Below are 22,459 nucleotides of genomic sequence, written 5' to 3'. Positions count from 1 at the left end.
CGACAATATTAGCAAAATACATCAGTGAAAGTTCAAGAAAATCAGACAATTTGTTCATAAATTATAAAATTTTGAAGTTGAAGTAATGCCATCTCTGAAAGAGAAGACAACCACAGCATGTGATGTTACATGCATACGACATGTATAAAGAAAATTCAACGTGTTTTCACTATTCTAGCATTAAATAGAGAATGTGAATTTCAGAAGGAAGGGGGAATCATACTACCCTTAACATACATCAGATACAAGTAGCAACAAGTAGAGGAAAGGTGTTGGTTTTTTTTTTTTTTCAAAAAAACTTTCATGTGGAATTCCCTTTATATTTTCCTTATATCGTTTATTGCATGTGACATGATAAAATGCAGTGGTCTTCTCATCTAGCAGGGAGTGCACAGAAAATGTAAAAATTCATAATTTTCAAATGAATTGTCTGATTTTTCTCAAGCCTTCACTGATGTGTTCTACTGATATTGCTGCATTCACTCAATCCACAAGTGTATTAAGGTGAATTTGTCCTTCAAAAATATCAACAATGTAAAAAAAAAAAAAACACGTTTAGCTTATGACAGTCATCCTTAAATGGGGAAAGACGGGAATTTGGTCAATGAGAATACTCGTGAAGAAAAGAAAAAAAAACCAAACAATTTCACAGCATGGCAGGAGCATGCTTCGCAATCACAATAGCTAACTTGCACCATGTAGTTCAGGTAAGACTTCTAGAGAAGAAGATTTTTCAAGGATTGCCAATTTCAGGGCATTGGGGCTGGGGTGCCCAAAGGGTCATGGTGCCTATTTGTACAAATAGTACATCTCCCTAGCAATAGTAATGGTGTTTGGTGAAAATTTGATGATGTGATTTCAAGATGAAGAAAGTGTGAAATTGGTCCCCAATTTGATGCCCACGTTGAAATCCTATTATCCAAAGGATGTCACCTGCCAGGTTTGATGATTCCATTATGGGTTATCAAGAAGCTGAAAATGTATTAAGTTTATATGCATGATATTTCACCAACAGTTTAATGCATGGCAGACACAGGACACTGGATGCCAGACAACAAACTATTAGTTACAGCAATAACCTGTGGCTCAAGTGAACTAAAAAGTCTATCAATTGCATGAAAGAGTTCAATAAGAGTTGGGGTACATCTAAACAGCAATAGTAAAGTGCGATTACCATCTTCTGTGGGTGAATCTTCCAGAGTGTTGTGTAATTCCTTTGTACATACATAATGGGAAGAAAGGGATCCCCAGACAGAAACTACTCCTCCATGATTTCTATGGCACAATCTTGAGGTTACCCTTTCGCCAAGCAACCTCCAGTGCCTCATGACTAACATCAGTATACTCTTCATATTTTACAGCAAAGATGGTAACCAAGTTATTCAAGTGTTGAATGTGTTCCTGGCCAAGTTTGAGCAGCTCACTGGCAGTGCTCTTTCGCAGGACTTTGCCCTTGTACCACTTGAAGATGTCTGGATGGCCCAAGCTGCTGCGGTGTCTCACCTGTTTTCCAATAATACTGTCTCCTGGGAAGGCCGGCTTCGACACTTTGTTATTTTTGCCCCGCTCATTCTTCGCCTTTTTCTTGCGTTGTGAAGTGCCGTTTTCAGCTTTCCTGTGTGATGAAATGTTTTGAGATTGTTGTACTGGTGACTCTTCACTTTCAGAATGGCCTCTTGCCCTGCCTAAGCTACTTTCAGCATTCTCCTGCCCTTCTTCCCCTTTGCTCTCAATTGACCCAGAATCCTCCTCCAATCCATGATAATCACAATTATTATCTCCCCCTTCCAGCACATCCATTTTACGTACATCCTCTCCCTCCTTAATTTGTCCATTTACTCTGTGATTACTTCCATCATTCATATCCCCTTTCATTTTGTCTTTGGAGTTACTGACCACTAATTCTTGTTTTTCATTGGAAATAAGGCTTTCATCTATCTCCATTTCTATTTGGGAATCAAGACTTGATTCTGGATCTTTTCTTTCTCCATCTCTTGTGTCTGCATCTGTTTTGTCTTCTTCAATTTGCTTTCCAACTGAAAGAAGGCTTGTATCTACTTCAGTGTCCATCTGGGGATCAGGACTTGGTTCTGAATATTTTGTGTCTACAACTTCTACACTGCTCATGTTTTCCTGTTCTCCATTTACGTTCTTTCCTGTGTCAGAATTAGATTTTGATGTTACCTCTACAATATTTCTTTCTTCTTCTTGGATTTCATTTAAAAGAGGATTTTCAGCTCCCTCAACTTCCATGGGAGGATCAAAACCTGATTCTGCACAGTTTGCTTTTACAACTTGTTCACTGCCCATCATGCCTTCCTTTCCTCTGTTGACCTTGGTTTCTGTACAGGAATCAGAGCTTGCTATTTCCCGTACACTATCACTGCTTTTTTTATCTACTTGATTTTCAATTAAAGGAGGACATACATCTACCTCTGTATCCATCTGAGAGACATTGCTTGACTCTGGCTTGTTTGTCTTTACATCATCTGTAGTCTTAACTGTGGCATTTTGTTCCCCATTGACTATAGTTCCTTCAATACCAGCTTCTTTCTGCATTCCTTGGCTTCTATTACCAATTTCCCCTTCCTTCAGCCTTTGCAGTTCCTGTTCGGTTGCCTTCTCGAGGAAGTCATCATCCTCGTTGTCTTCGTAGTCAGAGTCATCTTCATTGGTAGGGCTATCCTCCACAATCTGAATGTCCTTACAGCGTCTGCTTCTTGCATTCATACTTGGCATTTTCTTCTCAGTGCCCATTTTGATTCTTTTTGGTGAATTCAGTGCCTTCACAAAGTCATCCAATGACCGTTTTTTGGGCTTCTCTTTGGAGGGAGGGGGTTCACTGCTGCTCTGCTTATTCTGTTGCTGTCTATCACCTTTCGATACTCCTTCACATTTTGAAGAAGCTGATCTTGTTTTTTTCTGTTCATCACTGCAGTTCTCTTCAGAAGACTCTGCGTCTTTGTCATACAGGCCAGCATTTCTGGATGTCCTTGACCTACTACCTTTCGAAGCAGCTGCCTTTCTGGTCTCCTTCTCTCCAGCTTTATTTTTTTGAGATTTGTTCTTACCAGGGGGAATCCTAGTCATGCGTGAGGATTTTCTGGCTGTTGTTCCTTTGCTGTGGTCCTCACTGGAGTCTGTGTCTGTGTGGGTTGATTTTGCCAACTTTGCAGGAGTCCAAGGCATGTCTTCCTCCTCCTCCTCCTCCTCCTCCTCCTCAGATGGCTCAGTCTCTGAATCACTCTCTGGAGCCTTCTCTAACCTCTTGGCTCTAGACCTACTCTTCTGCACTGCTCTTTGTCTGCTGCTCTTGCGACTGGAAGAGTCATCCTCACTCTCCTCAACCTCTATCATTTCATCATTTCTTCTCTCTGCCTTTTCAATTTGTTTCTGGTTTAGCTTGGTAAGGCTAACACAGACTCTACTTGAAAACAATTTTGCTTTATCAAAATCATTCACATCATTTCCTGGACTTTCACCACTCTCACACTTCAATCCTGTGGGTTTCTGTAGCTCTGCTGTTGAACTACACTGTGCTGATGTCGAGGATTCGACTGCATTGCGATTACGAGTAACTTTTGGTTTGGACCTGGACCTGGCACTGCTTACACCCTTACGTGGTGAGCTTTCTTTCACTAATTTGGTGTGGGCCATAACTTTTCTCTCTGCCCTGCTCATTTTTGACTTCATGTCACTATCACTGCTGGATGCTGAGTCATGCAAGTCACTAATATCACTGCCATCTCCATCTCTTTGACAGGGAAGGGGTCTAAGTCTCACTAATGACTTCCTCAGGGTATCTTTAACCCCTGGTTTTACTTGTACTGTGATCATTTTGGTGTTCTTGGAGGACCTACGCTTATTCCCACTTGCCCTTGTATTTTTTTCCGTACTATCATCGGCATCTTCTTCCTCTGTCTCCTCTCCTTCACTGACACTGCTATTATCTATGAGTCTCTTTGCCTTTTCAAGGCGTTCTTGTTCATGTTTGAGATCATCACACAGCTTACTGGCTTCAGTTTCAAGATAATTCATTGTCACATGCATTTCCTTTTTTAGTCTTGATACAACACGCAGTACTGTCTTGATGATTCTGTTTGCTTTAGCTAAATTTTTATGCAAGGTGGCTCTATCTAGGGCACCATTCGCAGGTTTTCTGCCGGTCATACTAGTGACCTCATCTTTGTCAGAAATCTCATCATTATCCGAGTCATCACATCCAATGTTTGAGGATTTCTTTCTGTTTCTGCCAAGAGCTGCCTTTTTACTTCCTTTTGAACTTGGTTTTGGCACATCTTTTTTGGCAATTTTCTTGCTGTCACTTTTCACTTTTGACACACGTCCTGAATCTTTGGATTCATCAAATGTTGACATCCTTGCTGCACTTTTTGGAGACTTAGGGAAAAGATGCTCTGCTCCGGACTTGTCTTTTGTGGTAGCACTCAGCTCTTCCTCATTCTGCTCATGTGTGGAGTCATCACAGGTGACAGCAGCAGAGTTATCTCCATCCTGTCTGGTGATATCACCAACCTGTAAATCACTATCTTTGTCCACTACAGCTGTCTGAGAAAGCTTTTCTCCACTAACATCCTGTTCCTTCTGGCACTCTCCTTCGTCCAGAATGTCCAGTGCTTCAGCTATAATGCCAGTTACAGTTTCTGCACTGCCATTTTCATTCCCTGAAAAATCAGCTTCCATTGGCTCATCCCCTGCCTTTGCCGTAGCACTCGAATCTCCTTCAGCTGAAACTTGCATTGGCTGATCCTGCTCATCTTGCGGTGCAGGTTCATTGGCATCTGCATCTGTCTTTTCAGATGTTTCCTTCTGAGGATCCTCAAATTTGAAATCAGTAAAGGAAAATTTTTCCTCTAAGTACTGCTGAGCTTGAGACATGCTAGAACGTCGTTTGCGAGACGTTTCTTTGTGGAGAACACTGCACCATTTTGTGATTAAGTCCACGGAAGGAACATGGTCATCTCGCAGGTGCAAAATCTTCTTCAGCCACTTTGCCATACTCTGTTGGTTCTCAAGGACACGTGGTAGGAACTGACTGAGTTCATACATAACTCGGTTTGTGATGCGATCTCTAGGAATAGGCTCCTTGAAGTATTTCTCCTCATCAAATAATATGTCTCCTGTAATACCCAGAGACTCACACTCTGGACCAATGGGAAGGCACCCAGGCATGAGACGTTCCACCTGTTGCTGAAGCTCCTCATCAGTTCGGTCCACATGGTCCTCTACCTGAAACTTGACGTATTTGCAGAAATCGTAGGTAGACTGGTTGCGAATTTTGGACTTGCCATCAGACAGGACATCAATGGCGGTGACCAGGTGTGGCGTACATGGTTTGTTTTCCTCACGCAGCATCTGAATGATCTTGTAGACTCGGAAGTAGGACACAACACCATCCTCCCAGTGACCTGACAAAAGAAAAAAAAAGAAGAAATTGACAAAGAAAAAAATTACTTCAAATTCTTTTGTGTTCTCAAAAGTACAATCTTGCAAACATCCTGGTACAAATGAGTGCCAGGAAGAGCTACAACTTGTACGCCACAACAATCATAATTTGGCTGCTTCCTTGACTTACACTGTACATGTACACTTAGGACAGAATTAATAAAAAAAGAACTTATTCGACACGTACATCAAAATTATCAACTTAATTTGATTGCATGCGGACTAGAATGTACAATGTATGCAAGCTTCACACATGCTGTACAAGCTGTTATTTTCCAAGGGTTAAATCTTTGCAAATTTTGCCAATCAGAGTTGGACTGCGAATTTAAAAACACGCAAAATATTTTGCTATGCACTCAGGAAGTAGTACACTTACATTTGTATGATAGCTTTGGTGTCAATTTGCAGAAACAACATTTTGCGAAAATGTCCTACAACAGATCTCCTCATTTGTGAAAACAACATTATCCTAACTCCGCTTGAGTGGATATCCTTAGGACTGGAGAAACTGCCTCCAGCTATGGTACTTTAGACTATAGACTGTAATTTTGGTCAAATTTCACTCCCACTGGGATTACATTGTACTATGGCTGGACATTAATGCAGCATGCAACTGCACTACAAAACAGAGTTACAAACTGTGTGCACATGTATGTGTCACTGCTGTTTATTCATGAAACACTGCTGTTGGCAAATGACATTACAATATGACACAAAAAGCTAGTCTGCATTTACAATCTTTAACACAGTCACACTCTTCATTGTTTTCTTGAAGAAAAAAAAAAGGACATACATCATGTTACTGTATATATGCAGACACCACATAAAGATACCAGATCCAGTCATTACACCATGGCCTTATCTTTGGATATTATGCAATTCTACTACACACAAACATGCAGTGCACATACACACACACACACACACACACATGATATGCGTCTATAATGGAAACCGAGGACCTGTTCTACCCACAAGAATTTTACCACATAACCAAGGACCTGTGTGTAGGAACAGGAGGAATCTTGTCAACCAAGGACTTACAGGTGTACAGTATTAAAGTAATGTTAATCGAGGACCTACAAACATGTACCCCTACACCTTTGTAAATATGCAAAAGCAGGAATGGTCTGCGAACCGAGGACGTCCTCGGTTCGCTGTGTGTCCTTGGTTTAAATGTAAAGTTCATGTGTATGTCCTCGTTTTCCACCGTGGGTAAGTGCACACAAACACACACTATACAAAACTATGACTTCACACAATGACACAGGTCTGACAAATTACACGGCATGTGGAACCAGTGAACGCACACATGAAGAAAACAAGGACGCTGCATTGGAGGTGTGGAGAAGTTGTGATGCTAGTGTACAGTACAAGGTTCAGGTGGGGATTCAGGTTTATAATATTGGTAAGTGAGATAATGAGAAACCTCTTATGAAATATGAAAGAGCATGTAATTTTAAGAAGGATTCAACCTTTACTTCATAAAAATTGGTTCTCAAATGGCTGAGATATCCAAAAAAGTGATAATAATAAAATGTGACATTGACAGGCCATGCCTCTAGGATCTCTTTGTTTCACCTTGTTTTTGGATATATCTCAGCCATTTCAAAACCGATTCTCATCAAATAAACTTGATTTTCATCAAATAAACCTGATTTTCATCAAGTAAACTTTTGATACCCCTTAAAATTTCATGCTCTCTACATCCCATAGAGTGATTTCTGAATATCTTGCAAAACGATAAAAGCTAAATCCTCACCTCAGTCAGAACTGTACAGTCTGTTATTGACACTATAGTAAAACACAGCTACTCTTGATCCAAAGCATGTAGAAAAATAATTTGTACTTTGTAACCCCGATTCACAAAAATTTAGACTTGCTAAATATAAGGCGTATCTTATAAGAACATGCACATTTACAAACCAGCAAACATAGGCACATGCATACACAAACACACACACACACCTGTAAATCAAAAACTGATTACGCTCTTTTGATATAATAATAAACACAGTATGTGTAAGCATACATGTACGTGTTGGGGAAAAAAAATACGTTGGGAGATTAAAGGGTGTGTGCAGTTCTGGTCAAGGTGAAGATTTAGCTTTTAACGTTTTGCGAGATATTCAGAAACCACTCTATGAGATGTCAAAGAGCATGCAATTCTAAGGGGTATCAAAAGTTTATTTGATGAAAATTGGTTTTGAAATGGCTGAGATATCCAAAAACGGGGTGAAACAAAGAGATCCTAATAAAAGGCGTGGCTTGTCGCCTTTTATTATTATCACTTTTTTGGATATCTCAGCCATTTGAAAACCAATTTTCATCAAATAAACGTTGAATCCTTCTTAAAATTACATGCTCTTTCATATTTCGTAAGAGGTTTGTCGTAGTGGCGCTCTGCTTGTAAACAAATGCAATTTGGTATTGTCTGGTTTTCAGACCCTTTGCCAAATGAATTCCGTGGCGACGAAGTCGCCGTTCGGGCAAAGGCCTTTGCCGAAGGAAAGAATCCTTTGCAGGACAAAACCACCTTAAACTATACTAGTTTTCGACGTTGAGGGGGTTAATATCCTGAATAGTGAAAGATACAGGCAGAGGGTTTGGAAGCCAGACTAAAATTGGCCGCGCAATTGGACGCGCATTTGGCCCAGTTTGCGTTTACACCAAGAAAAGGCCGGGCTCGGCCGCGGCCAAGACCACCTCCAGAGCGAGGCCAATTTTGGCCTCGCATTTGGCCTTTTGCGTGTTTACACTGAAGCGAGGCTGGGCACGGCTGCGGCCGAGCCACGGCCGAGCCTCGCACTGTAAATGGGGTCTAAGGAATGTGCAAAACATGAATCCCCACTGCAACCAGTACTGTACAGTCCCTTTAATAAAACAAGGTCAGAGAGCAGATGATCCGCATACAGTGTGAGTTCTATCTAGAATTGTAATACTGCTATTGAAGATACAGGAGCAAAGACAACTTAAACACATTACTGACAAGGAAAATCATAACACTTTAAAAGTGGAGCAGTAAAAATAGTTCTTGAAGGATGAACAGTAATTTCAATATTTTTGTTGATATTCAGGTCACTGTGAGCCATAGATTTCAAGCCACTCTGCCATAAGATTTGTCATGAAATGTGTCGCAAAGTGCCAACTTAAACCTGTTGAAGACTAGTCCTGAGTATGCTTGGGCAGGCGTACACATGTATTATATGGGAAATGTGAGTTGTCACAACTCACATTTCCCATATATGCCTGCCCGTGTGGCAAAATCAGCTTGTTGTTGATGGGTTAAATTAATGAATCCCTGTAAAATGAGATCATCAACTTACACTTTTTCCTTATTAAAATGAAAACAAGACTTTGCCATATTTACAAATTCCATGACACAAAAGCCTTTACCACAATAGTGACATTCTAAGAGATGGATCTTCTATCACTTCAGCATATTTGAAACACCTAATTCAAATGAGTCATATTTTTAAATACAAGAATCTCTTCAGTTTAAAGATAATATAAAGTTTTAGTACCTCAAAAGTTTCCCTCAGTTTCCTTGTCTAAGTTTGTGTTTCAGGTTAAAGTACCTTTCATATAACTAACACTGTGAGAATTACTCGCCCCAAAGTGCTCTCATGTCTTAGTAATCATGCAATAATGGTTTCGTACCAGAGCAGAGCGGGCTCTGAAAAATTCGAACGAGCCGTCAGTTTGACTTGACGAGGTACCGCGACAATCAATATACACGTATTGTACGAAACCATTATTGCATGATTACTATTGATGAGAGCACTTTGGGGCGAGTACAAAGTCTCACAGTGTTAGTTATATGAAAGGTACTTTCACCTGAAACACAAACTAAGACAAGGAAATTCAAGGAAACTTTTGAGGTACCAAAACTTTATACTATCTTTAAAGCTGTAAATCTACCCTTCATTTACAAATCTGCCAACTGTTTCCTGGTCTCGTGATAGAAGTTCAAATGACCATTGTAGAGCGTGTAATGCAGCCTACACTGTACACTTACTAGGCTTTTTACGGCTGTGGATGAGATCATTCAGCTGGTCTTTGGTCAAAGTCTCCTCAAAGAGTCGTAGCATTTTGGGTTTGTCTTCCCGCGACATCTTGGCCGTGATAGCTGACAACCACTGAAGTTTGGCCGTGCAGTGAGTTGAAAGTCTCTGCCTCTTGGGTGACAGGAATCTTTGACAGGCTTGTCAGGGGTTCATTGGCAGCTGTGCAAGGAAAGATCATGTGCTGTGAATCAGATCAGAGACGTGTGCAGTGATCACCGAGCTCTCATCTTGATTAATACAATTGTACACAGCTAAGTGACAATGTTTTTCTAATGCCAATGTACATTGTACACCATGTTATGCTCATCATAATTTCTCCTACTGAAACACTTGTCTATCAATACAATAGGAACATGACATTTGAATTATGAGCAGAGGATATCTGTCACTTGTTGTGCACACAATTGTCATTATATGGAGTGCTGTAGAACATTTTGATGATAGATTTTCAGAGAAATTATAACTGGTATTCCAGAGAGATGGGCAGTAATAATAATAATAACAGTGTGAGCAGAGTCTCTTTATTTACCAGTGGGTGATACAAATGTATGTGAATGATGTGGCATACACATATGGTTGTCACACTTGATTGTACTGTAAAAGCTGGTGGTACTGGTATTTTTGTAAATTTTGCAAACCACTGTTGAGCCCAAAATTTATCTCTTTACATGTATGAGCCATGGTGTGAATTCCCTGCATGTCACATTACTCTGTGATGGTAATGTAGTCATGCTTTGGGGAACATTGTTTTTTAAATCTACATGTATGTAACTTCTATACATCTTCTTGAACATGCAACGAGTAAAGTTGTAGAGAAAATGCCATGCTCTGCTGTAAGGTAAATTGTAAGACGAATCTATTGTTTTTTCCTTCAACTGACCAGAATCTACACTGTACATTATTGGAAATGTAAAGGCATGACTTTTGCACACAAAACATTGACAGGAACTGAGAATTTACTAGCAAAGCCTGTAGGGACCACCCTTCAGAGGCAATTACTACATACAATGCAAAGTGCAAGGTATGCAATGTATGTGACAGGAATAGAATTGCGAGAAACACTTTCATTGCGCTGTAGCATTGGGCGATTTATCGATCAGTTGGGAGGATTTGTGCATTTGAGCAGAATATGCGAACTTGACACGCCATTGACTGAGTGACGCATGCAAACGTGGCACATAAAGAGTCAACAACATGTGAAGATATTATGAACAGACAGGCATGAGTGCATTTATGATAACTTTGGTGTCAAATTGCAAAAATCTTGTGAAAATATATGTTTCATCCTCATTGGTGAAAAAACAAATCAACAAGGCAGCCTTGTTGCATATTTGTATACACCAAGCACAATACTTGCTGTACATTGTATACTACACGTTGTATAACTTACTTAATAGAGTTGTGTGTGTGTGTGTGTGCCATTTTAGACGAGATGAAAATACATCATGTGTGATGTGTGGTCAGCAGTTACTACTTGTAAGCATTACATTTGTAAGTCACTGAAATCCAGTGCGAGCACTGAGCAAATTTAAAGTACTGAATTTCTTTATTTTAGTTTGCATCACTACATTGAGTACTCTACTATCACTAGTAAAGGCAGCTAAGTACCATTACAGTATGAGAAAGACAAATGTACTTGAAATCTTCTAGTTGTAAAAGCATGCTGCTGACACATGCACTATGTATCCAAACTTGTGGCAATACCTTGAAACTGCAGAGTGTTCAGTACAATGAAAAGTATGAACAGTGTGAATTAAAAGTCTGACCAGCACACAGCAAACTGAAACTAAGAAAGGACATGATCCTGTCATTGTGAAGAGAAAACTACCGGTAAGTCTGGATGTGAAAGGAGAGGTATAATAATGTCCAAATTTCAATGTCAAACATGTGTACAGGGTCTACAATGTATGTTGACTTAAAAATCAAACAGTTTAATTTCTAATATGTAAAGAGTTTTGTGTGTGTGTGTGTGTGTGTGTGTGGCTAGTTTAGTAGATTATGGCTGTGCATTCTCTATCTAAAAATCTTTCACACAACAAACACATGGACCCTTTAAATACTTTGGTATTTTGTGGGCATACTTCACAAAGTTGGTGCTTGTAAAAGATACACTGTAAATTTGTTGAATTTGCAATTGAGAACCACAGTCTTAGAATGGCCATAAAATGAGTGATGATCTATAAAGTACTGGTACACACTAACCTTTTCCATGGAGGCAGACAATACAGGTGTCACCTGTAAAGTCTACTTTAAAGGAAATGTTTAAATAGCAATTTTGCCCATTTGAGTCAAATGACAAGCACTGAAGCTAAAAGTGTGCTGTGCACTTGTTTTAAATAACAGACTACCCCTACAGCAAATATCACAGGGCTAGGGCTTTTCGTCTTGAAAGCATGGACATTTGAAATGTCCTCTAAACCCAATTTGTGATATTTCATGGGAATTTGGCCGTTTACCACCATTTTCAGTGGGGTAAATTTACCATTGAACATTTCGGTAGCAAAATTTCTTTGGTAACCCAAGAAAGTATAGGTAAATGTCTACCAATACACAAAACTTGATGCCATTCCTAGGTGGGACAAAGGGTGATCCGTGACCTTGAATTTGGCACATTTTTCATTTTTGTCAACTTTGAGGGCGCTCTCCGTAAAAACTGTGAGCACGAATCCGCTGATTTTTTTCAAAATTACTGAGCAAGTCAAAGCCTTCAACAGCATAATATTTCAGAACCTAAGATGATGAAATGTGGAAGATATTAGCCTCTAAATATGCATTAAAATTTTGGAAATTAACATTTAACACCATTTTCGGTGACCTCGTGCACGTTAACGAAAAGTCAATTTCGCGTCACAGTCAGTTTTTCTTGCAAAGACTATAAAGTTCTCTCAATTTCCAGATAATGAACACTTTTGCATAGATATCCATGCTACCACAATCAATCAAAAATGCATAATTTTCTTTTGACTCATATTTTGGAATGCGCATTGGTTGCTATGTGAGGCTGTATCTTAGCAACCAATTGACCTTGGGGCAAAATATTTTGGGATTTTCCGTCAGACACTTTGGAGAACATTTGGTGCGATTTTAAAGAAAATCGGAGGGGGTCGGGTGACAACTTTTCTGAAAATTGGATGATTTGACGTGGATTGACCCAGGGACAACTTTTTGGAAGCTGAGAATATACACATTAAAGTTGATACCCATAATTCATAACAACTAAATACACAGCAAAAATATACCAGAACTGTAGGCTATAGACAGTAGCACACAAGCACACTCACAGTCATTCAAACCCTCCAGATGCCAGGCTTTACTTACCTTAGCTACAAGTATGCAGTCTCCACATACAATTTTGTAATAGGGTACAGCTGTATGCACCACTTAATTGGGTACTCTGCTTAATTGACTTATGAAAGGGGTGGTCAGAACAGCAAAAGATCAAGAAGTTTGTTTCGCCATTGTGACCACAAACTTTCTGTGAAAATTATCACCAAACTTCCCATCCCAACTAGGGATACCTGCATTTCCCCCATCACCACCAAACTTTGTGATCTTTTGCCAGAGTGAATGCTCGAAATTAAAACTTTGTGATCTTTTTCATATGAACCGCCAACCACCTATTTTCTGGCAGTGCTTCAGAAATTACACAACCATTGTGTTGCACAGGTGTTCATTGTTACGTCACAATCACTAGCAATCAGAAAGCGTGCTCTTTCTTTCTCCTTGCCTACATTATGTACGCGCACTAATGACTTTTAGAGAACATTGTGATCCAAAGATCGAGAAGTTTGGCTACCAGTTTGACCGGGCAGCAAAAGATCACAAAGACTTTGCAATCTTAAACTTCTGGCTCTTTTGCCCGTCTGACCCCGCCCACTGTGAACAGACAGTTTTGATGTGTGTTACAATTGTATTTACCATATTATGGGGTAGGCATTCCAATTAAAGGACAAGTCCACCTTCATAGACATGTGGATTGAGTGAATGCAGCAATATAAGTAGAACATATCAGTGAGAGTTTGGGGAAAAATTGGACAACTCGTTCAGAAGTTATGAATTTTTCAAGTTTCTGCTCAGTCACTGCTGGATGAGAAGACTACGTACCACAGCTTGTGATGTCACATGTGTACAACACTATGGAGAAAACATAAGGAAAATTCAACATATTTTCACTTTTCTCGCATGATAAAAGAATGCTTGTCTTGCCTCTGTCAGACAGCAGGGGGAACAATATTACCCTTTAATAACATACAACAGTGACAGGTAGAGGAAATGTGCACTTTTTTCAAAAAATTAAATTTTGTGAAATTCTAATATTTTCCTTGTCATATGCATGTGACATCATACGCTGTAGTAGTCTTCTCATCCAGCAGTGACTGCATAGAAAATTTAAAAATTCATATCTTTTGAACGGATTGTCTGATTTTCACCCAACTTTCACTAATGTGTTCTAATAATATTGCTGCATTCACTTAATCCACACTTATATGAAGATGAACTTGTCCTTTAAACTGGAAGAAATTATTCCAGACAAGCCACACCTACAGTATTATTGTTTCCCCCAGAAAGTCTTTGAAATGTGTGTAGCACTAAATTCTGAAGAAACTGTGAGGTGATAAGAAGCCATACAAAATTCAATGTTTTGTTCGAGGACCCAAAGAGACGACAAGCTGAGAGAGAGATGTGGAAAAGTGTTCGCATACAGTTTGAGTTGAAGATTGAATTTTACACATATGCCACAAAACTGGAAATCAGGTACCCGGTTCATGTATCATCATTTTGAGTTAAAGATTGAATTCTATGCCATAAAAATTGAATTCAGGCACCCGGTTGGTGCAAAACTGCACTAGCGCCATGATTAGTCCTATAGTATTAGACCATCTAAACAACATTGCGTGTTTACATGCATGTGGCTCTGCATACATGTACATGTACAGTGTATGCTGTATCCAGCGACTTGGCAGGCCCTGGCTAAAGAGCTTTCACCCAGTAACTTAACTACTAGAGCAGGGCAGATCCATGAATTCTGTAAGGGGGGAGGGGGGCGCAAACAATATGTCTGGTACTACTTCTGGGTTTCATCTTTTTCTTTTTCTTTTTGTTTTAACAAATAACAAAGAGGGGGTGCGCGCCCGGTGCGCCCCCCTGTGAATCCGCCATTGTAGAGTGTGGAGTATGCATACGTCCTGTACTATCAAAATTTTACTATTGTTTTGTGAGCACACAGGGCCCAGGGGGCACTGGAAGACGACAAGGCGGTGGTAGCCTCACCCCTCATGCTAACACGCTAGCAAACGAGCAACCGAGGAGCAGCCAAATCCAGAAGTGCATACTCACATAAAAGTTCAAATACGTGTTGTAAAAATGGTACTTCGGTACGCAAAGTCTGCAATTACAAAGTGGGTAATGGCAGCCCAATGAAATCTCAGACACCATTGTATAGTTCGCCCTCTAGTGGTGGAGAGGACTTACTAGGAGGAACATCCCTTTGGCCATGGCCAATTCGCTGGATCGACAATAAATATAAGTATTTAGCCGCTAGAGGGCTGTATCAAATGCTTATTTTTGATTGGTCCAGAGCTACCAAGTGTCACGCAATGTGAGTGAGACTCAAGCCTTTAGGGTCTGTCTCACGATCTCACGCATGACACCACTTTTTCTCACGCATTGGGAGCATAGCTTAAAGAATTAAAGTGAGAATTGTAATTGAAGGCATGTTTCCCTTTTGTCTTTCAAAATAGGTAAAAAATGGTCATTTAAGTAGGCACCAGTTCACACCCTTCCCTCGCTCCCTTGCTCACGCACATGCGCGCGCGCCGAGATGCTGAGTCATGAAAATCTCACTCATAAATTTTTTTTTGAACTTGGCATCTATGTTGGTCGCCGTGAGTCCTGGCTACCACGGGTCGAATTTCCGGTTGTGCTGTGTACATCCGGTATATACGAGTATACTCTGCTTGAAAATTGCTACACGGAGAATTCATCGATTTCTATCAGTTTGTTTTGTCGTTTCATCCATCATTATGGACGGTTCTGAGAACAGAGATTTGCAGAGGATGACTGTCCCCCAACTTCGTAAGTTTTTGACTGACAGAGGCGTACCATGCAATGGTAAACGGAGAGACGAGCTCCTCAGTCTTGCATCGAAAGCCGTGACCATGTACGATGTGATACAGCCCTGTGATCGTGAAGAATCCCTGCACAAGCGGCGTAGGGTGACCGCAGCGGATGGCTCCGAGTGATGACTTTCCTCAGACCAACACATCGCTGCTTCACAACGGAAGCCCATCGTCACAAAATTGGTACTACAAAACCACTTTTTATGAACAAATTTGAAATCCAATATCTTACTTACTTTTAAACAGCGTGACCTGTTTGCACAATGATATTGCTTTCTCACAACAGGAAATGCAACATGTAGTACATAGTGATCACCGCTGCACACAATACAAACAGCTGTACGCTTGCACCGATACCGGAAGTAGGCATCACAACCAAAAGGCTAAAAAAAAAAAAAAGGTCGCCACCATCGGCAAATATCTTACAGCTATTGTCGATCCCTCGAATTAATTCTCGCTAACACCAATGACGTTTAAAAGTACCCGGATGTGGCTTTTTCGTCAAGATTTATTGCACTTCCGGTACTGGGGCACGTCTGGGGCGGGGTATATTTTGCACAGCGCTAGCGTGCGCATGTGTGTACCTTATCTATAGCGCCGCACCCACCAGGGATACTAGTACAGTAGGCGGCTGTAGTCAGTACCTGAGCCAGCGCCAGTGGCCAGGCCTGTGATACTCGCACACTGCAGCTACATGTATAGCCCCCGCATGATATCGTCATGGAATGCCCATTGTTTTTATTTGTTCTCTGTCGAGGTGCCGCGAACACAATCGGGAACGAACCGTGATCTCGAACTTATCCCGTCTAGTACAACTCTGAAGCAATTTCTTCCAATCAAGTAAGTCACATGCGAACGCGCGCTGCGGATGCGCTGTTGAGTCACCCGCAAACTTTACCCACGCAGCCACGTCACGTCTCGCATGCCAGTAAGGCACAAAGGTCCTATTTCTGGAGAATTTTTTCATTTATTGTCGTGCAAACAACACACGGCAGCTTCGCAGTAACAACCCATAGTCGTATTGTCGTGTGAACAACACATGGCAGCTTTGCAGTAACAACCCATAATCATATTTTAACAACAATTTCTTAAGAATGGAGAAATTTCAAATCATATTAAAGCTAAAATTCAAGTCGAGAAAACAGTAAGTACACGTAGAATACATTCGGTTGTATATAGTCACATATCACGCGTGTATGAACGGAAGTGACTTGCCACCGGACTACTCGTATCCCATAATGCACTGTAAATGACGTTTAAATCAACATCCGGGTACTTTTTACATCACTGGCGGATGGCGATAGCGAGAATTACAAACACACACTTGGGGCTGGATAGTGAAGACACACGCATGTGTTGTTAAACCCCTCTATAGAACATCTAAATTTACTCTGAATTCTATTAAAGTGAAAACAAAGTTCTGGTAAGGGCTTGAGAACCCGTCTGGCACAATTTCATATTTGCCTGCAATATATCGAAAGAGTCTACAAAGAAACTTACAAAATTTGTACCTGGCTGACACGGTTTGCTGGAATGATGAGTCATTTTGGGGTATTTTGAGAAAAATAATAAAAGTCGGAAAACCGACTTTTAAGTTTTATTCCAGAACAGAAGCCTCTAACGTTAGACTAACTCGGTCTCAGGGAAATCTCGACCCTATTTCAGACAATTTACACGCAGTTCGTGATCGCCATGTTCTACTGTATAATACCAAACGAGGCCTAAATGAACAGACAGGAAAGTGCGTGCTAATCCTGTACAAAACAAATGGACAGCACGCGCGGTCCTCAAACCTATCAATACGCACATCACCTCAGTTGCTGAGACGCGCGGTCTTTGAAGTTTTTGTTGTTTATCAAGCGTCTTTGTTTTTAGAGGTGCTTGATAGGTGCACACTAGTTTTGCATGCATGCAAAAGAAGTTTTTGATGCGCGTGTTGTAACAACTCGGACCATTACTGCGAGTAGCCAGAACGCGAAGCGCTACAAATGTAGTTTATACAGGTTGCTCCCATAGTATAACACTGTACAATCCAGAGGGACAACCAAATACAACTCATCCCGCCGTCAAAGCGAGGCCGAGTTATTCCCGAGTCCGAGTTTAGCCTGACCCCATTCAGGGAAGTTCTGAGACTGAACCTTTTTAGTTAATATATTTCGCATTTTCGTCGTTACCCATCGAATATCTTGTTATCTACAGCGTTATTCCGCACATTTCCTACCGTAGGGATAGGCATACGTTCACATTTGGGAGCGAAATTTGACAACTTTTGCAGGCGTAAATTTACCAGAACTTTGTTTCATGTGTTTGGGCTTTACCTTTATATAATAATCTATACATGAACGTGTATAAACGTTAGTTACTTTAGAGCTGAATTCTGACACTTCCAAAAAAGCTCCCTTCCCGATCCCGTGCGTGCATGCTCTTCGACTTGAGAAACTCAGCCATTTCATAGCCACGGCTTAGGGCCTACTTACTTTACTGGGCCGGGTAAGAACCCATGATCAGTAAACTAGATCTGGCTAGGTACCGTGGTAGTGTCTAGTGTAGTAACACCCGGCTAGACAGAAAGATCCGTCTCGCGTCTGTCCGGAGGAGTCTTTTATATTTTTACGTTATCGCTCTCCTCCGTAGGGATCGGTGAAGCCAGACGCAGTCTCCGCGTAACATTCCCCGACGACCAGGGACCAGATATACAGACCGATCTTTCGGTCAAAATCAGTAGCTAGCTGATGATGATTGAGTTGAGCTAGCAGAGAGCTGCTAGCCGAGGCGAGGATCTACTCTAGGAGTCTCGGGTCGCGAGTAATGGTGGTGCACGTGCGACGTGCGTGTAGTTTGCGCATTCAATATGAGTTTACACTGTGATCTGTATACTAGTATAGTTGGTCTAGTGTATCATACTAGTAGTAGGCATGCGATTACGTATGAATAGATCTAGATCTACATCACATAAAAACGTAAATTCTAGCTCAGTTCACTTACTTTAGCTCCAAATTTTTGAAGAACAAAGGTCAAACGATTCTTGTGTTGCTTGCTATACACGTGTTTCCGTCCTCTGATGTCACTTTGACGACATAAGCTACAATAATAGAAGTCTTTCGAGGTCATTTCTCGTAACTTGGTACTTCACTCGAAGCATCCCGATTGACACGCGATTACTAAAAAAGCTAAAGTAATTTGGACATGTGTGTGCGTGCGGGAGGTCCTGAACAATATGATTTTCCAGGGAGGTGATGATGCCCACTGAACAGAGAGTTCAGTGGGTGAGACCCGTATTGTGATACGCCCTGGGTTTTTCCCAAAGAGGTTCTATGAACCTCTTTGGTGTTTCCCCAGGTCACCTGACAACAGTGGGTTCCCTCCAAAAAGGTTTAGTGTCCTTTGGTGCGTGGACACTGGGTAAAGTTCTAGTGCTGCACTGGGACTAGAAAACCCTGGGTAGAAGACCAAAACCGTCGCAGGGATGTCAAGTCCAAAAAGTTTTTACATAATGGAGTGAGATTTTCGTGACTTTTGGCATCTCGGCGCGCGAATGTGCGCGCGAGCGAGGGTGTGGGAGGGATTTTTTTCCCCCTCGCACAGTTTACTAGTATTTCTAATCTTCTGTCAGGGTAGTCCATTCACCAATAATAGTGGTCTTCCATGGAGCCCTGAATAATATTGATGAACATTAATATACAGAAGATGACATACAGTGTAGATACATAGGGCCTACCAGCATACTGTACATTGCACAGTAGGTAGCGAGCTTTTTAAATTTCAGGTGCATGTATACGACTATTTTTTACTTATTTTGACAGACAAAACAATGGCGGATCTGCAGGGGGGGGGGGGGGGGGCGCAAGCCCCCTTTATTTTTCGTTAAAAACAAAAGAAATAAAAAGAAAAAATGAAATGAAACCCGGAAGTGGCACCAGAAATATAAGTCACGCCTCCCTTTACAGAATTCCTGGATCAGCCCCTGCAAAAGGGTAATATACCTACAATTGCAACTATTATGTCCTTTGAGCTCTGCTCATTATTATAGGCCCAAGTTGCAGACTTCGCCCGATGTGTGAGAAAAATGGGTGCCATGCTTGAGATCGTGAGATGGCCCCTAAATGCTTGATTCTCACGCATTCTGCGTGAGACTTGGTAGCTCTGCCGTCGTATAGACAGGGTCAACACTCATAAAGAAATAAATAGATAAAAAATAGTAATAAACACTTTTTTTCAAAATTATACTTCTCATGGAATGTTTAGCTAAATAATGAGGTCTCATGTACCATATATTTTTCTAATTTTAGATGAAACCAAAACCAAAAGAGAAATGTGGATTGAGTGAAAGCAGCAACACAAGTAGAACACGTCAGTGAAAGTTTGAGGAAAATTGGACAATCGAGGTAAAAGTATAGGGCCTATGAATTTTTATAGTGTTGATGTTGAAACCGTTGGATGAAGAGACTACGTGTACTTGAGGTTATGATGTCAGGTGTGGACAACTATATACACTGTAGTAAAGAAAATATAAAGGGAATTCCACAAAAATTCATTTTTCTAGCTTCATGATAGAGCACTTGACTAACCGCTTTCAGAAAGCAGGAGGAATAATTGCTATATACCCGTAATAATTATGTCAGTATTGTATTTTATGATTATTTTATCATTGATGGAATGTGTAATCGTGAAAAAGGAATTTTTGTGGTATTCCCTATACTCCCATTTATTGTCCACATATGACGCCATAACATCTAGAAGTCTCCTCATCCAGCGGTTCCAACACCAAAACTTAAAAGATTCATAACTTTGACGTCGATTGTCCGATCTTCCTCAAACTTTCGCTGATGTGTTCTACTAATAATGTTGTTGCTTTCACTCGATCCGTTTTAGTTGGTTCTCAACCTTAAAGGTCAATAAAAATGGAAACTCAATTTACGCATGATGAGTGAACAATCCGTTTTTCTCTTCCAAGGCACAAAAGTAAAATTTGCAAAAATGGACAATATCTCATTCCTGCATATACTTATGTGCTCTTCCATATAACAATGAGAGCAAAAGACAAATTTAACACAAGAAGACACAAATTACTTGGATAGCGATAAATTCACACAATGGATAAGATAGGATATCCACATGCAACGGGGGCGTGAACACATGATGAATCGTGAAGTGGGGCAATAGGACCTACAATTTATCTTCAGCGTATCATCCCATTCTCTCGGACTGTTAAGACTGCCGACACCCCGTGCACCTATATACGGCGAGTCAACGCCAGTCTGATGAAGCCTACAGACAGTAGGCGAAAGCTCACGCAAGGTAGTAAATAGTTTTCTGTGGTTGTGTAATAAACGAAATTTCGCCTTAATTAGAGAATTACCAATCAGATGAACCTCTTCCAAGAATTTTCACAAATGTTTTCACTTCTTGGATGTTTGAGTATATAACTATTACAGTCCCGTTACATACCACCGCTGAATTCGTTATTCAAACACATAAAGCGACAGAAAAACATAAGTATCCGAATGACTGGAGCATGGTCCCTGAAGGTTTTTTGTTGTTGTTGTTGAAACTTTTGTAAAATTGCATACAAAAATCAAATAGCAAAACTTTCACGAATCTTATGACTGTGATGTGATCTCCTTATGTGCAATTCATTATTTCATAATGAAAAGAATGACATTTTCTGGTTTGAGACTGTTAAAGGGATGGTATAGTTTTGGTTGAGACCTAATTTCAGGTTTCTAACATTTTTTGGTAAAATAATGAGAAACCTCTTATGAAATATGAAAGAGCATGTAATTCTATGAGGAATTCAACGTTTATTTGATGAAAATTGGTTTTGAAATGGCTGAGATATCCCAAAAAGAGCGATTCTGATAAAGTGTGGGACCCACACTTTATTACGATCGCTTTGTTTTACTTTGTTTTTGGATGTTTCAGTCATTCCAAACCCGATTTTATCAAATAAACTTTGAATTCCTCTTAAAATGGTATGTTCTGTACTATTCGATCATAAGTGTTCTCTTGGTATCTCGCAAAAAAGTTAAAAGCCCAATTCTCATCTCCACCAATACTGTACCATCCCTTTAACTTTTATTGTCTCAAACATAACGGAAATCATTTTCCTTTACATCAGTTTGTTTCTTGTAATATTTTGCATCATCTCATTGAAAAAATGAATCATAATTTGTACAAAATGGCCGATTTTGTACTACCTTTGCTGCGATTAAGCTGCAGTTCATAAATAAATGTATACCCTTTCATTTTGATGTCAATTTCTCCAGTTTCAGTTTTCTAAAGAATGTTTCACCGTCTTTTCAGGCCTCTCAGAAGGAAATTGTAAGTGGAATGGTTTCAGTGGGGATCTATCACCCTTTATCATTCATCACACTCCTATCTTCTCTCTTCTTTTTTGTACTCTTTCCTTCTTCCTCCCTCTTCTCATTTCTTTTCTCTATTCTTCTCCCCCATCCTTTAATTCTTTTTTCTTTTCCTTTTGCTAAAGATTGGTACGGTTGATACTTTACCATCGACTCCGACAGGCCTGCCTTTGCATTACCTGAAAAAAAAAATATATATATATTCATTTTCAGACAGGAAAGTGAAAGTCGACACGATCATCATTTCAGATTGTGTTTGTATCATGATAATGTGATAGTCTCCACAATATAGTGTTTATCATACACAAAATCCAAGGGCAGATCCAGGAATTCTGTAAAGAGGGGCGCAACTATTATTTCTGGTGCCACTTTCGCGTTTCATTTCATTTTTTCTTTTGTTTTTAACACACACACACACACACACACACACACACACACACAATAAAGC

The 22,459-nt window shown here is 40.3% G+C and overlaps 1 protein-coding gene across 1 annotated transcript; it reads right to left on the bottom strand.

The window, feature by feature from the left end:
- Positions 1-1,090: 1,090 nt before the first annotated feature.
- On the bottom strand, positions 1,091-18,792 carry LOC139738857 (uncharacterized). The gene is made up of 3 exons (XM_071649490.1): positions 18,635-18,792; positions 9,482-9,689; positions 1,091-5,426 (listed from the first exon to the last, which is right to left on the bottom strand). Exons 2-3 carry the CDS (start codon positions 9,576-9,578, stop codon positions 1,276-1,278), a joined length of 4,248 nt encoding a protein of 1,415 aa, XP_071505591.1. The 5' UTR covers positions 9,579-9,689; positions 18,635-18,792; the 3' UTR covers positions 1,091-1,275.
- Between the last annotated feature and the right edge of the window lie 3,667 nt (positions 18,793-22,459).

This window comes from Diadema antillarum, unplaced genomic scaffold (genome assembly GCF_040938485.1).
Source record: "Diadema antillarum isolate AM-2024a unplaced genomic scaffold, OU_Dant_1.0 seq00000770_RagTag, whole genome shotgun sequence".
In the NCBI taxonomy this organism is placed as follows: domain Eukaryota; kingdom Metazoa; phylum Echinodermata; class Echinoidea; order Diadematoida; family Diadematidae; genus Diadema; species Diadema antillarum.
Note: the sequence above shows the minus strand (reverse complement) of the source record. Positions and strands in the feature narration are given on the sequence as shown.